We start from the raw sequence: 18,514 nt of genomic DNA, 5'->3' as shown, positions 1-18,514 counted from the left end.
TTTTAAAGTTGATTTACCAGTTATTCAGCTGAACAGTAATAAAGAGATTAAAATTGTTCAGAAATTCAAATATCTTGGGGAAATAATAACATGGAACACAAATGAAAAAGAAGCAATAGAACACAGAACAACTAAATTTAAACAAGCACAAAGACTTACCTGGCCAACCTATAAAAAAAAATCTCTTTCGATAAACGCTAAGCTGAAACACTATAATTCCATAGTTAAACCAGAGGCAACCTATGCTAGTGAAACTTTATTCAAATTAAATGTAAAATCTACAACAGACAAATTACAGAAAACTGAGAGAAGAATTCTTAGAACAATTATTAATAAAAAACACCAAGTTGATGGACAGTGGAGATTGTTGCCTAACAACATTGTCTATCGTGAATGTGAATCAATAATATCTACAATGCGTAAAAGAAGAATTTCCTTTTTCTGTCACATATCAAGATTAGCAGACACCAGGATATTGAAACAACTATTCGATTACTTTTTGAAGAATAAAATCAATAATAATTGGTTCAAAGAAGTTCAGGACGATTTGGAAGAATTGGGTATAACTCGGCAACAAATCAAAGACAGAAAAGAGAAGAGGATTTTGAAGAACAAAAGCATAAGTCTCAAACTAAAAGTAGTTGAACGGAAACAATATACTATATCGGACACACAAAGGGCTTCCAGGTCGGAGAGGATGAAAAAGTTCTGGGAGAAGAAGAAGAAGAAATTAACTCAAATGTATTGATTTCAGTGCTCCAATGTGGGCGTAAAATATGTAAATAAATAAATAAATAAAATATATACTGGTTAAGGTACCTACTCTTTGTCCTTGCATCGGCTTGTAAATAAATAAATAAATAAATTTAAATAAATAAAACCTTTTTGCATATGCCACACATAAATTCAAAGAAAACAAAGAAACCATAAACCCAAGTTACCTCTGTACTACTGACAAGACTTAAAAATCTGTCCAAGGCGTCATTTTGCTATACCAAGAACAATAAATGAATATTTGTAGTATCACAGAGGTCTTTGCCACTCATTCCAGATTTGTTAGCCACCAATATTTTCTTCCGTTTCTTCCCGAAACTGCCACATAGATTGCTGAGCTTCTTCAACACAGTTTCCTCTTTAGCTTCAGGATTAATTGTTCTAACCTTTTCCATCAGTGCTGAACAGGTATTCTCTTTTATCTCACGATTGTGATATTCTTTACTCTTGAACTTCCAGATGAAAGGACAGCAACAAAATTCATCAATACATTCCAGTACTAATATTCTTAACCGCGACGTCACAAGTTTCAAAATACCCTGTTCTTAGAACAGTGACAACCAACATGAAACAATATTGAAAAAACCAGAAAACGGCAACAATAACTGTGTGATCATCATGCACATGCATTCTGCCTGTCACACACTATGTCCAGCAGGTGAAACCAAAGGATTTCCTTCAGTCCAACAATCCAAACGATTGGCCAGCCAGCCGCAACACACATGCGAGTTCTGCCTTTCGGTCTTCAACTGTGCAGGCCAAACTTCGTGTATGGGGGGGCCTTACAAATACACATGATGATGTATCAAAGTCTTAAGAAACTTTGAAGACACTATTCCAAATTATATTAAGTAATACTAGGGATTTAAATAAAAAATGGGAAAATAAGCTGGTAGAAAATTATGAATTCAGTCAATAATCACAAAAATTATATTACTTCAGCTTAGAAGCAAGATCTGCATGGAAATACTGTATTTGTCACTCATACTTCAAATAACAACAAGAAAATACATTTCTACAGTAATGAAAAATCTTAGAAATGGTTTTACTCCATTTACATGGCATTTTCTTCCAGCAGGAAAAATGTCTAGCAGTAACAAATACAACTGCATGCATACTCACTTCCCACTCTGGCGGGAAGTCAGTTAGGGCTGTGTTTGTTGTTTAGTGAATCATGCAATCTTATTGCTGCTATGCTTACAATGCTCGGCTAAATGCTACAAGTTATAAAAAGATAAAATCAAATGTAGTATTCAGGGTGAATTTGAAATACATTCAGATTCTTTTTGAGGAGAATGGAGATGTCTTGTCCTCTTTGTAAGTTAGGCTTTAGTGGCATTACCTCACTGAGACAATAGTTCTCCATTCAAAAAAAATAAACTGAATTTTCAATCTTCGTATTGCAAAAACGTCTGAGCTAACCTTAATTTTCCTCATTCCAATAGTTAATAAAATAATCCCATATGAAGTATCATGGTAAGATATGAAGTGAGGAAGTTTGAAAATACTAAATATTTCCCAAATGTTCACATGGCAATATATGACATATCAGCTGGTGACATCAGACTGGCGGAGCTGCTGTGCACGGAAGGCATGAGGTCATCATCGCACCAAATCAAACTTGTAGAAAAGAAGTGGAAGAAAAATACTACATTTATGTAGCTTTGATAATTAAAAAAATGGGGGTGATATGAGAAAGAGATGGCCATGGGGGTAGCTAAAGTAAGTAACTATTCCTCCAGTCCTTTATCCATGGTGGTGGTAATTTTTGTTTCAAGAGGAAATAGCACTAGGTAATCATTCTCTCTTAAAAAATTAAATGAAAAAAAAATGAAAATAAAATAAATCTATTTATTCAACAGAGGAATTTGAAAATGAATTGTAAAATAAAACAAAAATTATTTTATTAAGCAAAAAAAAAAAAAAAAGGAGACAATCCCATCAAAAAGGAAAATTAGTTCCCTGGATAACAGAACACTTGAAATTTAGATGTCCTTGATTAATTCACTCTCACATGATGAGATCAGCAGTATTCTCATCATGAGTATGAGTGTCTCCTGCAGGCCAAGGTTCTGTCCTACGCCAGAGAGATCGGTACTTGTAAGGATGTGGGTCACTGTAAATTTGGCACCACAAGAACAAACTGAAGAGTCTTCTCCCTTCAGAAGATACAAGTGCCTAAATTTCCCCATGATCCATCCTCCAAGAAGGCCGGAGAGAGGATTGCCAGACAACAGTTGCCATCTTAATTGCTCTCAGCTTGCTGAGAGTTTGGATAGCTAGCCACTCCTACTCCCGGGACACCAAGATGGTTCGAAGAAGCTGAGAACAAATATTCCTAACAAGTATGTTCATAGGTCAGGTGGTAAAAGTACCGCTTCTTTTGCAGCTTGATCCACAACTTTGATTCCAGCAATCCGCACATGGCTTGGAAGCCACACAGAAGTGATTCTGGTGCCAGCATTGCACAACCGTCCGACTCGTTGGCTGAACGTCAGCGTACTGGCCTTCGGTTCAGAGGGTCCCGGGTTTGATTCCCGGCCGGGTCGGGGATTTTAACCTTACTTGGTTAATTCCAGTGGCACGGGGGCTGGGTGTATGTGTTGTTTTCATCATCATTTTATCCTTATCACGACGCTCAGGTCGCCTACGGGCGTCAAATTGTAAGACCTGCACCTGGCGAGCCGAACCCGTCCTGGGATATCCCGGCACTAAAAGCCATACGACATTTCATTGCACAACCTGGCTAGAAAGTCATGAATTTGCTGTTGCAGTAAACAGGTACCAAACAGATTGCAGTGAGCTTGCATCCGGGAGATAGTAGGTTCGAATCCCACTATCGGCAGCCCTGAAGATGGTTTTCCGTGGTTTCCCATTTTCACACCAGGCAAATGCTGGGGCTGTACCTTAATTAAGGCCACGGCCGCTTCCTTCCAACTCCTAGGCCTTCCCTATCCCATCGTCGCCATAAGACCTATCTGTGTCGGTGCGACGTAAAGCCCCTAGCAAAAAAAAAAAAAAAAAACCAGATTGCAGAGAACTTAACGAGTCGGTACACACGAGAAAATGGCCCCATTTTTTTCCCAGTGCAAACTGCAGAGCTTCTAAGTTGGCAAAAATCTCAGCAGTATGCACACTACAGACGCTAGGAAGTGAAATCTTTGTACTGATATTATTGGAGACGAAAAAGCATCCAAGGAGCAAGGTGGGCGTCAATATTTGATGTTCTCCTGAATTTGTAATGCCTTTTGCATTACAATTTTTTTACAGTCTCATGAACCAAACAGTATGACATTTGTAGAAATTAACCAAGATGAAATACTAAATTTTATGAAAAAGAAACAATTTGGAAAGACTGTTTACTTAAATTCTACTTCCTAAAACCTTGGAAAATTTCAAATTCACCCTGTATGTAGAAGCTGTTATATTTAGTGCATTTTATGTAAAATATTTTAATTGTAATTGATGCTAGAGATCTTATAGTTTGAAGTTTGGGGCTGCAATTGAGAAACTACAATAAACTATGATGATGGATCAGCATGGAGGAAAGAACAGTCTCCATAAATGGCCTTTATTTCTTGAACTGAAGTGACAAGGTAGAGAATCTGAGGAAACATGCACTTGGTGGACATCATATTGACAATAAAAATGGTATGCTAACTTCCCAATAAAGCAAAGACTCAAGTCTCTCCCACTGTTACCATTTGAGAATATATCATATCATCAAAAAAAGACAATAGTAAGAGATAAAGATGAGACTTTCCTGCACTATCAAACTATGAAACATGTACGATCATGGGAAAACACACTAAAGTAAGCACTTTCATTGTTTTTCCAAATTCCTTATTTCACTTCACATTTTTTGGCACAGTTATCAAACATCAACATTTCTAAATTGGTTTCCGTGAGGTTCCTGTGCTTGTTAGTCAATATGTTTTTGTAGGCAGAGAATGAAGTTATTACTATTGTGGTCTGAGGAACGAACAACAAAGAAGTACAAGAACAACTTGATGCACTGAACAAGAAAATTGAAAAGTATGGTATGAAAATCAGTGCAGAGAAAAGCAAACCATGGAGATATCAAGAAGAGGGAAAGGCATTGTGAAAATTGGTGGTCAAAGTCCTGAAATTGTTGACAGTTTCAAATACCTACGAAGTGAATTAATGCAGAATACAAGGCTGGACATGGAAATTAGCACAAGGGTGCAAGCAACAGGGCAATGCATTCTACCAGAGTGTAAGAAACCTTGTCTGGAACTGCCATGGAAGTGTAAAGAGATAATGTGTTATGCACCCATATTGACTTAAGCGGCTGAGGCCTGGACAATGACAAGTAGGGAGAAGAGTAGAATTCAAGCCAGCAAAACGAAATACCTAAAATGTATGATAGGAAAGACAGACTGAGAAATGAAGAGAGCAAGAGGGAGACTAGAATAACACAAAGAGTTGTTGTTCTTCAGCCCTGTCAATATTTAATATCCTTTCGTTTTGGCCAACTGTGGACCACGTTAATTCGATTTCAGCTGCTTCTGGGCTTTGATCTGTGCCCAGTAATCCTTCATTCTTTCACGCTGCAACCTTCTTCTCTCTTCCGTCCATGGTGTTTGGGTCCGCAGACTAACTTTTTCTTGGAAACTTTTTGTGTTCTTTATTTTTTACTTGTAAGTTTCCCTGTTGCTTATTTCCAATCCTTGTATTCCCATTTCTGTCAGGTCCTTCTTCACTTCCTGATGCCAGTGTCCCACAGTTTTCCTGGTCTCAAAAAAACCTACTATCTGGTTGGTCAGTTTTCCCGGGTCCATTCTGTAGACGTGTCCAAAGAACATGGCTCTCCTCTTCTGGATGGTGTCTGAGATCTTTTCTGTCTTGCGGTACAGTTCTTGGTTTACTTTCTTTCTGTATGATCCATCCTCTGTTCTTTGGGCTCCCAGTATCTTCCTCAGAATTTTTCACTCCACCAGTTCTAACTTCTTGACCAATCCTATCTTTATCAGCTTCAAGCATTCAGCTGCATAGAGAGCTTCTGGATGGATCACTGTCTGGTAATATCTGAGTTTTGCATTGATTGAGATCTTCTTCTTGTTATAGGTGTTCATACTTAGCTTGTATGCCAAGTTCATTTTGTTGATCCTCGATATCAGTGCCTCTTTCTCTGACAGGTTGTTATCGATCCACTCTCCCAGATATTTAAATTAAATATCCTCTATTAATTCACTATTTAATTTACGTACATGTTTTGAGAATTCCATTCTCAATAAGGGGAAAGGAGAACGAGGAAAGGCAGAGAATGACCTCAATACATTACAAGAAATTATGGGTGCAAACTTAAATGAACATTTGTGTTACAGTGCTAGGTCAAATTCTTCATTCAAGTTTTCACCATAAAGTACCTTCTTCACTGAACAAAAGAATCCGGTCCTGGTTTGCGTTTAGGACCCTCTCCGCTTTCTTCTTTGCCACTACATCCACCTTACCACAGGCATAAGTGAAGCATTTATGGAATTCCTCAACAACAGACACTAAGTCTATCAGTGGCAGACATACCTAATTTGGTTATGGTAGAGGGTAGTCTTTTCATAATCTATTAGCTTCATGTCCCATATTGATGATTCTGATAATCACAAGTATAAAGATTGGACTTATGGTACCTACTTAAAACATAGATAAATCTTATGGTGACGATGGGATAGGAAAGGGCTAGGAGTGGGAAGGAAGTGCCCATGGCCTTAATTAAGGTGTGAAAATAGTAATTCACAGAAAACCATCTTCGCGGTTGCCGACTGTGGGGTTAAAGTCCAATATCTCCTGAATGGAAGCTCACAACGGCGCGCCTCTAACTGCACGGCCAACTCACCTGGGAAAGTGTAGTTTACAGAAGTTGGTTTTAATGTAAATTACATCCTGCTGCACATTTTAAGAACTTCTGATACCCTCTGCATCATCTGCCAAGAAATTGTTTACTACCTAAACTGAAAACATTTTTACTTTAGAATGAAATATTAATTGCAAGAGTGGGGCTTCATTCATTCCATTCCTGATCCGGTCGAATGACTGGAAACAGGCTGTGGATATTTTTTCATTACAGTTATGTACAGTAACTAGGTATCAATTTCATTCCATACCAATTTAATGACAGCAAATTATGGGACTGTCGAAAGTGAAGCTCAGTAAGCGTAAAAAAGGAAAATAAAAATCGGAAATGGGGAAATTATGCCACAATATTAAATTATTGAAAAATCATTAAAACATGCATTTAAATACTATATTATATGCACGATTACACTGGAAATTCCTTAAATATGAGTTACATATTATTTTTCCTCAAAAAAAGGAACAAAACATGCAAATATGCATGGAAAAAGTACACTAAAGTGCAACCAGAAAGTATTGAAATGGGTAAGTACTCAGTTTAAGCTATGTTCTAAGTTTCTATAAAAATATGCATTTGCATGTTTCTAGTAATAGTGAATCTCCATTCTTATCAGATATCAACAAATTTATCCTTCATAGTTTAAAAGTGCAAAATGCATGTCTGTCAATTCTGTGGCTTGCATTTATATATAGCCGGCCCCGTGGTGTAGGGGTAGCGTGCCTGCCTCTCCCCTGGAGACCCCGGGTTCGATTCCCGGCCAGGTCAGGGATTTTTACCTGGACCTGAGGGCTGGTTCGAGGTCCACTCATCCTACGTGATTAGAATTGAGGAGCTATCTGATGGTGAGATAGCGGCCCCGGTCTTGAAAACCAAGAATAACGGCCGAGAGGATTTGTCGTGCTGACCACATGACACCTCGCAATCTGCAGGCCTTCGGGCTGAGCAGCGGTCGCTTGGTAGGCCAAGGCCCTTCAAGGGCTGTAGTGCCATGGGGTTGGTTGGTTGGTTGGCATTTATATATAGGGTAGACAGTAAGAAATGAAGTATTGAGGAAAAGAATATAAATTCTATATTTGTTATGCTAATTTATTAAAAACTGAGTATAAGCCCCGGAAATACAGACACAAAGCTCAGAATTCAATGTAGCAGCTGTGGCAGCTACCAATTCCCTTAAATGGCCAGACATGGAGGTTTTGTCTGCTAGACTGCATTTTTTGCCCAACCTCACAGGAAATTGTCATAGGACGTGAGGTCTGAACTTCTTGCAGGCTATTAGAGAGTTTTGCATCGCCTCTGCCAACGTCCCAGAAACTTCTCATGTAACTATGTATGCACATCATTTGCAAAATAAGGTGGTACGCCATCCTGCATGAAAATAATGTCATCAATCTTTTCCCAATCAGACACCATGGGCCATATGCAAAATTTAAACATCTCGTGGTAGTGCACCGTGTTCATGGCGTCACATAGGAGATACGGCCCGATAAAATTAGTGGCAGTCAATCCGCATCACACGTTGACTTTTGGACGACACTGCATCTTCTCCATCATACTGGGATTGTGTTTTGCCCATTAATGACAACTGTGTTTATTGATGAAACCTTCCACATGTAATATGGCATCATGACTCCAGAGGATATTTTGAAACAACTGAAGCCAGTTCTCATGCCAACCCAGCATCAACCCTTCATACTCCATTCTGCTGTCGCAGTCTTGCGTTGTCAGTTGCTGCATATGATGGGGTTTTCATGTACAGAAATACAATTCTTCCTTTAATACCTTCCGTACAGCGTACCTTGCAAGTTTGCTTTCACAAGCTGCCTGACAAGTTGATTTAACCAGACTGTAACTGAATATTTCTCTCACATTCACTGCATTCTCCTCAGTCCTGGACATGTAATGATAGCCACTTCTTGGATCCTGTGGTAAGCAGCGTGGCATTTCCTCCCTTGACCGTACACCACCATCTCTGAAGAACAACGGAATTCCATTTATTTATTTTTTAATTTTTTTATTTTTACAATTTTGCTTTACGGCACACCGACACAGATAGGTCTTATGATGATGATGGTACAGGAAAGGGCTAGGAGTGGGAAGGAAGTGGCTGTGGCCTTAATTAACGTCCAGCTCCAAAATTTGCCTGGAGTGAAAATGGGAAACCACGGGAAAATCATATTTAGGGCTGTCGAAACCGGGGTTCGAAACCAACATCTCCCGAATGCAAGCTGATATCATAGGTTATCAAAGAGTAAAGAAGGGTCCACCCATTCAATACCAATAACTTGTATAGTGCCTTATATAACTGGGAATGGTTTCGACCCCATATATACTGTGTAATAGACAAGAAAAATGTTCCACCGATCAATACTATTTATTGTGAATGAATATTGCACTAGTACCGGTTTCGGCCTCTCTTGGCCATCATCAGCTAGCACACAATATTTACAGTCATTAGACAAAATTACAAAGATGTTACGTTAGAGCATCCGGATGTCTAATGAAAAAATGGAAGTAAAATATATTGCAGTATGTTGCGTTGAAATATCTCTGATTAAAAGTGGTGATGGTTATAATAAAATAAAACTTATTGAGTGTGGATGGATATGAGTACATAAACACATTAAAATATATAGGCCACATCATAAGACACTAAAAAATATAGCACATTAAACACATTAAAACTTAGTATATTTTTAAAATGTCTATTAAAATTTGAGTTCCTGTTGCGTAGCATACATTTTTAAAATATATTAAGTTTTAATGTGTTTAATGTGCTATATTTTTTAGTGTCTTATGATGTGGCCTATATATTTTAATGTGTTTATGTACTCATATCCATCCACACTCAATAAGTTTTAGTTTATTATAACCATCACCACTTTTAATCAGAGATATTTCAACGCAACATACTGCAATATATTTTACTTCCATTTTTTCATTAGACATCCGGATGCTCTAACGTAGCATCTTTGTAATTTTGTCTAACGACTGTAAATATTGTGTGCTAGCTGATGATGGCCAAGAGAGGCCGAAAATGGTACTAGTGCAATATTCATTCACAATAAATAGTATTGATCGGTGGAACATTTTTCTTGTCTATTACATTGAATCCAATCAATACGGAATATGAAACTTATAAATAATAACCCATATATACTGGGTCATCTTCAGCCACGATCCATTTGAAAAAATATATGCCCACATACAACACTTAATAAATTGAACAATCTGGCATGTCTAAATTTACAATCCAAATTTTAAAACACTAATGGAGTCCGAACAACACATCCAAACTTGAAATCAAATGACACTTCAAAACTCCTGCTGGTGGTGCCGAACTATGTCGACGCTCCTACAGCAACCAAACGTTCCTGAGTTGATCTGGGAGTTGGAATTCCCCATCTGCATAGATGAGCCACTTGGTTTATAAATTATATTTTGTACAATAGTAATAAGGGTAATGGTTTGTAGAAGGGGAACATCCATAACTTGAATAGGTATTCCTTTTTGTCAGATGTAGTGATCTAGGCCTATTGTTTAATTTTGTTTTGAAGTGAATGTCTGAAAAGAAAATACTTGAAATAAATTATTTAGAAAAGAGGGGGAGCTAGAGGATCGAGATTAATATACAGCTGAATGAGACTCACCTCTATGTTCTCCGTAAAATATGTGTACATGGTACGGACACCAACACCAGATTGACTGTTGAGAGGGAACAGAAGTATAGCTTATGATGGCAGTGGTTGGAGGAGGGACGAGTGAGGAGGGGCGGATAGGTAGGTATGAACTGATTGGCGGACTTAACGTGTCTTTTTTCTGCTTATACTTTGTGTATATAGTACTGATTGTATCAAACAGAATAGCCGATAACTACTTGACGCAAACTGTGCAGCCACTTAATTCCACACTTCATAGCATGCGGATATCTGCACTCGCTCCCTAACAGACAGATGGTCAGCCAAGTTTGTTACTGTTGTGCGCACCCCGTCTCACAGCCAGCATCTGAACTTCTGATTTTCACTATGATTCCACTGATATTAAAAATTCTACAACCTTTAATTAATACCTACTTATATTCTGCCTATCCTGCACATGATTACATCAACATTTTTAGCCCTTGACTTGCATAAGATCACAAAAACATTCTCAAGTTAATATACATCTCCTTCTGTTGCTGGATTCTTTCCTACCTTGTGAGTGTCTACAGAGTTCAGTACTGCTCTACCCGTTGAAAAATGTAACTCATTTTGTTGCAAAGTGTTTGGTCGGTCCCTCAGACCGAACTTCATTGTATTCTTCTTCTTCATTTCCCATTTACAATCTTCTGGGTCAGGTTGTGAATCAAGGACCTCCACAGTTTTCTCTCTCTCCACTACTCCCTTTCTTCCTCCAATTTTCCTTATACTTTTATTCCTCTCTTCTCTATACTCTCCTTCACCGTATCCATCCACCTCTTTCTGGGCCTTTCCCGTTGTCTTCCTCCTATTATATTCTCTGTAAATACTCACTTTGGAACTCTATTCTTTTCCATTCTCATCATGTTTTCATACTATTTCAGCCTACTACTCTCTATCTTGTCTTGCACTTTAGGGAATCCAATTATCTCTCTGATTTCTGTTTCTGATTTTATCCCTTTGTGTCTTCCCAATTATTCCTCTAAGGAATTTCATCTCAGCTGCTTGGATTCTGCTTTTATCATGTTCATTTACAGAGACAATTAGTTACATAAACAACCTGGGCATAAAGTTATCATTTACTTTCCAAAATTATGTACATATATATTGTATCTATAAAGGCATACACTAAATAAATTTCATAATGTTTTGTTGTTGTCCATATGCCCAACGCATATGTCAAAATTGGTGTGTAATACATTGAGACAGATTCTCTCTCCAATTTCCTTTATCCTCCCGTCTTCTACACTTCACATGTGTATAAATAATCATCTCCTATGAGTAAAGTGAACTGAACTAACTACCAATAAAAATAACCATAATTAGTTAAACATTATTAAGAATAATAATAATAATTTCGTGTGGCTATTTCTAGCCGAGTGCAGCCCTTGTAAGGCAGACCCTCCGATGAGGGTGGGCGGCATCTGCCATGTGTAGGTAACTGCGTGTTATTGTGGTGGAGGATAGTGTTATGTGTGGTGTGTGTGTTGCAGGGATGTTGGGGACAGTACTAACACCCAGCCCCCGGGCCATTGGAATTAACCAATGGAGGTTAAAATCCCCGACCCGGTCGGGAATCGAACCCAGGACCCTCTGAACCGAAGGCCAGTACGCTGACCATTCAGCCAACGAGTCGGACATTATTAAGAATAATCCATCATTAGTCTAATCAGATGGCACCTGAATGAGTGTAATTGTCCACCCTCCTAATGAAGCTGGGAAGCAAAAAATGAATTCTTATGGGCTGAGAACAAATGAATGTAGAAGAATTACAGGGTTATGACAAACCACGAGTTCTGCTCAATGGACAAAAGCTGAGGTACAATCCTTTCCCAAAATATCTTGGAGTTACTTTAGATAGAACTTCAAAGAGCACATCACTAAGCTTTCCCATAAAGTTACCGCAAGAAACAACATACTGCATAAGCTCTGTGGTACCTACCGGGAAGCCTCTGCTGATTGTCTATGCTTAACTGGCATCAGCCTTGTCTACTCGGCTGCTGAGTACTGTGCTCCTGTCTGGTTGGAAAGTGTACATGTGAAGAAGGTAGACACAAAATTGAACGATACAATGCGTTGCATTACTGGTACCATCAAATCAACTTCATGTCACTGGTTACCTGTGCTGAGTCACATCGCTCCACCTCACTTAAGGTGGAAGCAAGCTCTACTAAGGGAAGCCAAGAAAACCTTTGATCACCCTCTTAGCCACAGCACCAAGAATTCTGTCATCCATCACTGCAGCGACTGCAATCAAGAAGACCAACAAGTGTCACTGCAGGGCAACTCATTGCAGATGAATTTGACCTAAATGAAAGCTGGAAGCAAGAGTGGTCAACAAAAACATTGGGAACAAGTGTCCACCATCTTGATCCCACAAAGAAGCCAAACAGTTTTGACCTACCAAGGAATCTGTGGTGCCATATCAACAGGTTAAGGACTGGGCATGTTTGTTGCAATTACTTCAGGTACAAGTGGGGTTGGATCAGTTCACCAATGTGTGATTGTAACCTGGAAGAACAAACGATTGAGCACCTGGTCCAACGCTGTCCTCTTCATTCGTACCCTGGCACTCGTGACGATTTGTTCGCTCTCACACCGGGTTTAACTGAATGGCTGAAAAGGATGGATTTTAAAGTTTGATTTTCCCTTGTATATATACATTGTATAAAATTACCATGCGATTAAATAAAATAAACAGGGTTATGTATATAAAATGGGTGGTTTTCAAAGGTGGTGGTGGTGGTGGTGGTGGTGATTATTGTTTTAAGAGGAAGTACAACTAGGCAACCATCCTCTATATAACACTAATCAGAGGGAAAATATGGAAGGGATTCGACACTTCGAAAAATGGAGATATCGGCCAAAGGAAGATAAGGGCCACGAAGGGCGTGAAAATGAAAGACTCCCTAGCCCTCGCAAATCTAATAGCGTTGGGGTCGGAAAAGAACAAGAGATGACCAAGAGAGGTCGGAAAGGATAGATGAAAGTGAGGAGCCTAGCACAAGTAAGTGGAAAGAATGCCAGGACTCAGCTAAGGACCCCGTGGTCGCCAACCCACGCTCCAAAGTTCAGAGCCCCTGAGGCCCCTTTTAGTCGCCTCTTACGACAGACAGAGGATACCATGGGTGTTATTCTACCTCCCCCACCCACAGGGGGAGGTGGTTTTCAAAACAACCTCGTTTCCATCTGAGAACAGATAGGAAGATGAGATTGCTTTCTAAATATGAAGAAACTCTGGGAGATTCGAGGCTGAACTGCGGAGTGTATACCAGAGTGTACACAATACAATACTTGTCTACAGGCTGAAGGAGATTATTTTCTACACTTTCTGTAATTGTAATGGGGGTTTGATTGTTTTTCAGTCTGATTATCCATTCTACAAACTTGATGGGCTTTCTGCAGGTGTACAGGAACAGTGTGAGGGTGACCAAGCTCTCGTTTACCAATATGCAGCATATAGAAAGGACGGCAACCCTTGTGCCCTGTACTTCCTGCAGCATTCTCATCAATATTCTTTGGTGATTTCAGCCTTGTGAAAGAGTTTGTAACAGAAGAAAAAAATCAAAGAGTGGGACAGCAAGAATGCTGTAAACTTTCATACATTTAAGTAAGAATGCACAGTAATAAGTGGAATTCTCTCTGTATATGACTTGATTTAAACAATAATAAGGATATTCAAGTATTGTTATCCTTCTGTTTGAGTCTTGTCTGGCTCAAATGCTCCAATTGAGAGGATTTTCTCACAGATGAAGATTCTGTGGACCAAAGTGAAAAGCAGACTTCATGTGAAGGCTGTCAAGAATGTTGTTGCTGAAAATTTTTATAAGGGTCTTACTTGCCTAAAGTCTGCCTCCATAGTGTGCAATGGTCAGCGCTATTAGCTACTACTCTCAGAGGCCTGATTTCGATTCCAGGTACTGCCACATATTTAAGAATAACAGGAGTGCTGAACTGTAATCACGATCATAGCCATAGAACATCCAGTTTTATGTTGTATTCAAATCACAGGAACAGGACTTGCCATTTCAAAAATTCCATGGGCAGGGTTCACACTGCAGCCACTATGGTGAGGAACCAGTGACAATGCCACACAGCTATCATGCACCCCAGCCTTGCTACCCTCATTTTGTCCAAAATGAGAGACAAAATGAGGGCAATTCCAAAGGTGTTCCATAAGATTTCATTTGTGATGGGCCGAACATTCATGTCTTTAAATGTGTCAGGCATCAGCTCGTCTCTCTTCATTGATGGCTAGGATTCTGAGCCACAGAATGCCACTGGACATATCAGCGTGTGTTCAGTTTTCATATTAGAGTTTCCATGTTTGCCCTTGTCTGCTTTTTCTGGTACATCTGACAGGTATATCACTGTGTTTATCCTATTATGTGCTCCTACGTCGTCTATATGACTTCATTAGCCACCTGACAGATGCATACGGTACACAGTCCAAAAAAAGAGAACTAAGTTATGTATAATAGTATTACGGTACTACTTACCCATCTTTCTAAATAAACAGCAACATAAGCTGGCAAAATATCCTCTGCAACTTTTCATCTTAGAATTCCATCAGGTTCAACTTGTTTTCTATCCGATTCGCTGCACATGATGGTGTAACAACACAATTTTACGACAAATTACACTCCATGAAATAATTCGGTTTCCAAACTGTTTAATGGTACAACTCTAAGTCTTCCCCCATATCATCTTTTCCGTATTGTTCGTTTACGGCTAAGCGCGTATGTTTCAAGAATTAGGTTATCGAATGAACATCAGTTAAACACCCCTTTTCTTCGCGTATATTTTTGAACTTGTGACAACACACGCTTTTGGTGTCAGATTACACAGAAATACAACTTTCACATTTACACCATGAAATACTATTGCTTCTACCTCCACAACGATTTCTTTAAAGAACGGCAATTCATTGTCACTATTTGCCTGAGTAGTTGGGTTCAAAACAACATGATTTCAGTTCACTCGTGGGCCTATTTCATAATATCCGCGAAACTTTTAATAGTTAAAACTTCGACTCTCGGTCATCTTCGAGATACAGATTGGCAACCTGTGACACCAAAAATGAATTCATTATGTGTCGCTGTGAGACATCTGGCGGTGTAATCGAAAATCTTCGAGAAATATAAGCAATGGCTGCAGAAAATCCAAGTACAGTACATCACATGAACACCTTAAGAACTCGTAGGGCCTACTCGGAAACGAACGTCACGGTTGATTGAACGAGCCGCCGCATACACGGAAAAATCTATTTCCACGATTAAGAGGATTAAAACATTTTCTGCACGCTAGCGATTCTCCACTTACCATGGGAAAAAAAGAAAAAGAGGCAGACCAGTCTATTTTATTTATATTGACATAGTTACAGATACCGGTACTAAATAAAAAGTCACAACGAGACATACAGGTGTGTGTGACGCAGTTGTAGGTTTAGGATAAAAAAGATCTGAAAAACTCATGTCGATCATTCTCTTCCGACTTCTCGTCTTCAGTTCGGGAAGATGTCCTGGTAACCAGATGCAATCGCCCTTCTTCTCTTGTTCCCTCTGTGTTACGGAAAATTTTCCCCACTTATTTTCCATACATTCGGAAGCAGTTTCTGCATTATCCGTAACAGTTTCAAGATTAAGTTATATTTAATTACACCAGCTAGGCCTACTGCCTCGGCAACAATCGCTTTTCTCAGGGTAAATGCTGGTAGGGACCTGTTGTGTTTAGATTTGGTGAAGTCGGAAAATTTGCATTTCAGATAGAGTCGGCACCGCTGTGTTTTTCAATGCAGCGTTAATTTCACCGTCCTTCTTTACAGTTAGCTTTACTGAAGTCTCGAATCCGTCCGCTGTGAAGGGTTTTTAACACACATCTTGTTTCAGAAAGCTTTCTAGCTATTTTAATTTCCTATTCACGACTTAGAAACCGAATGAAAGAGAGATAGGCACTATTTGTTTTTTCCAGGATTGGAAAAGTAACCGAACATACAACAGTGAAGCATCTTACTACTATTCTGATTCATTTAATAGTTACAGTAATCTCCTTGCGCGCATGCTGCTGCTCGATGCTGTGAGTTTGCATTCGGGAGATGGTAGGTTCGAATCCCACCGTCGGTAGCCCTGAAGATGGTTTTTAATAATAATAATAATGATATTTGCTTTACGTCCCACTAAACTACTCTTTTACGGTTTTCGGAGACGCCGTGGTGCCGAAATTTAGTCACGCATGAGTTCTTTTACGTGCCAGTAAATCTACCGACACGAGGCTGACGTATTTGAGCAGCTTCAAATACCACCGGACTGAGCCAGGATCGAACCTGCCACGTTGGGGACAGAAGGCCAGCGCCTCAACCGTCTGAGCCACTCAGCCCGGCGAAGATGGTTTTTCATTTTCACACTAAGCTAATGCTGAGGCTATACCTTAATTAAGCGGCGATGGCTACTACCTTTCCAACCCTAGCCCTTTCCAATCCTTGCATTGCCAACAACCTTTGCTGTGATAGTGTGATGTTAAAATTTTTTTTAAATCCATATAATAATAAGAATGTGACAAAAGTACTTTGACTTCTGGGTACAATCACAGTGTAACCAAAGTCCATTCACAGAATCTGTGAGTGGCAATGAAAAAACAAGCCCTCTGTGCAGACAGTATCAAAGCAGGCCAGTCCAATGAGTAGTCAGCGTGAAAGGAATAGAGGGGGAGAAGGAGCATCACGTTGATGCAGACTGGCTGGGAGAGAGTAGAGGAAGTGGTGGTGGTAGTGACTTAATTAGGGTACAGACTACAGCCCCAGCATTTGCCTGGTGTGAAAATGGGAAACCACGGAAAACCATCTTCAGGGCTGCCAACAGTGGGATTCAAACCCACTATTATTATTATTATTATTATTATTATTATTATTATTATTAACACTAATCAGAGGGAAAAAAATTGAAGGCGTCTGACATTTTGAAAAATGATGGTATCGGCTAAAGAAAGACAAGGGTCACGAAGAGCGTATAAAATGAAAGGCTCCCTAGGATTCACTAACCTCACACCATTGGGGTAGGAAAAGAACAAGAGTTGACCAAGGGAGGTCAGATAGGACTGTGATTCAAGTGTATTACTTCTGTTGCAGAATTTATGGAAATGATGACTAGTGAACCATAGAGCAAAGGAAATGTAACAAGTAAGTGGAAGCAATGCCAGGACTCAGCTAAGGGCCCCATGGTCACCAACCTATGCTCCCAAGTTAAGAACCCCCGGGGGCAGAAGAGAGGAAGCATGTGCGCGGTTAGTCTCCGCCCTTTCCTGAATAACATTCATGCACATCTTTATTTCACAGCAGCACTGTCAATCTGAGCTTTCTTGCCAGTAAGTCACAGCTACTTAATGGATTAGGATAGAATTCCTGAGAAACATCCAATCATGTGTTCTCAGATGATCCTGATATATCTTGAGGACCTTGAGTTTGATTTCTCAGCCCCAAACTTCATTTGGCAACACAAGAGTTAATCATGATTGTCAATATTTATGCAGTGTATTATGTATTTCTTTTTCCTTCGAGACTGTGATTCAAGTGTATTACTTTTGTTGCAGAATTTATGGAAATGATGACTGGTGAACCATAGAGCAAAGGAAAACGTAACATGCCAAAAGACATTTCCACAACTGCATTTATGTAACTGCATTTCTAGCATCTACAAGCTAATATTTTGGATATTATTATAATTATTTTTGCACAAACTAATATATAAAAGAATAATTTGCAATAAAAGGAGTTAAGTCACACAATTTCAATTACTTCCATTCAAAACCTCATATCCATTACGTAGAATTTCCTTTCTTGTGTGTTCAGTGAATTATAGGGTATCTTTTATAAACCCAGACCGTCCAGCAGCGTTTCTACTCTCCGAGACATAAGCAGCTGTATGAGAGGCATGCGTATAGTTCTTGACCTTCGAAGGAGTGTGCACGTAATTCGACCTAGCATCAATAAAAAGTCTGAATCTCAGTTGTAAACAGGATGAGACAGTCATCATTGCAGCACCGTATTTTCATGTAAAAGTTATTTTAAGTACGAGTCGGCTCGACGAGGACGCGATCCATTTGTTCAGCAATTTCCTGGTGAAGTGTCACCTTCATGAGCACAGATTCCTGTAATTGTAAATAAATTTGAAACTACTGACTTGGTACTCTATAAAAAACA

General features: G+C 39.3%; 1 protein-coding gene across 1 annotated transcript in view; it reads left to right on the top strand.

Moving 5' to 3' along the window:
• The window catches only part of LOC136885019 (troponin C, isoallergen Bla g 6.0301), an 86,028-nt gene extending 67,929 nt beyond the window's left edge, over positions 1-18,099 (top strand). Inside the window, exon 6 of the mRNA XM_068230179.1 lies at positions 17,905-18,099. Coding sequence (XP_068086280.1) covers positions 17,905-17,936 — 32 coding nt within the window. The 3' untranslated portion in view covers positions 17,937-18,099. The remainder of the gene's footprint in view (positions 1-17,904) is intronic.
• Positions 18,100-18,514: the final 415 nt, after the last annotated feature.

The sequence above is a fragment of the Anabrus simplex genome, chromosome 13 (assembly GCF_040414725.1).
Source record: "Anabrus simplex isolate iqAnaSimp1 chromosome 13, ASM4041472v1, whole genome shotgun sequence".
Taxonomy (NCBI): Eukaryota; Metazoa; Arthropoda; class Insecta; order Orthoptera; family Tettigoniidae; genus Anabrus; species Anabrus simplex.
Note: the sequence above shows the minus strand (reverse complement) of the source record. Positions and strands in the feature narration are given on the sequence as shown.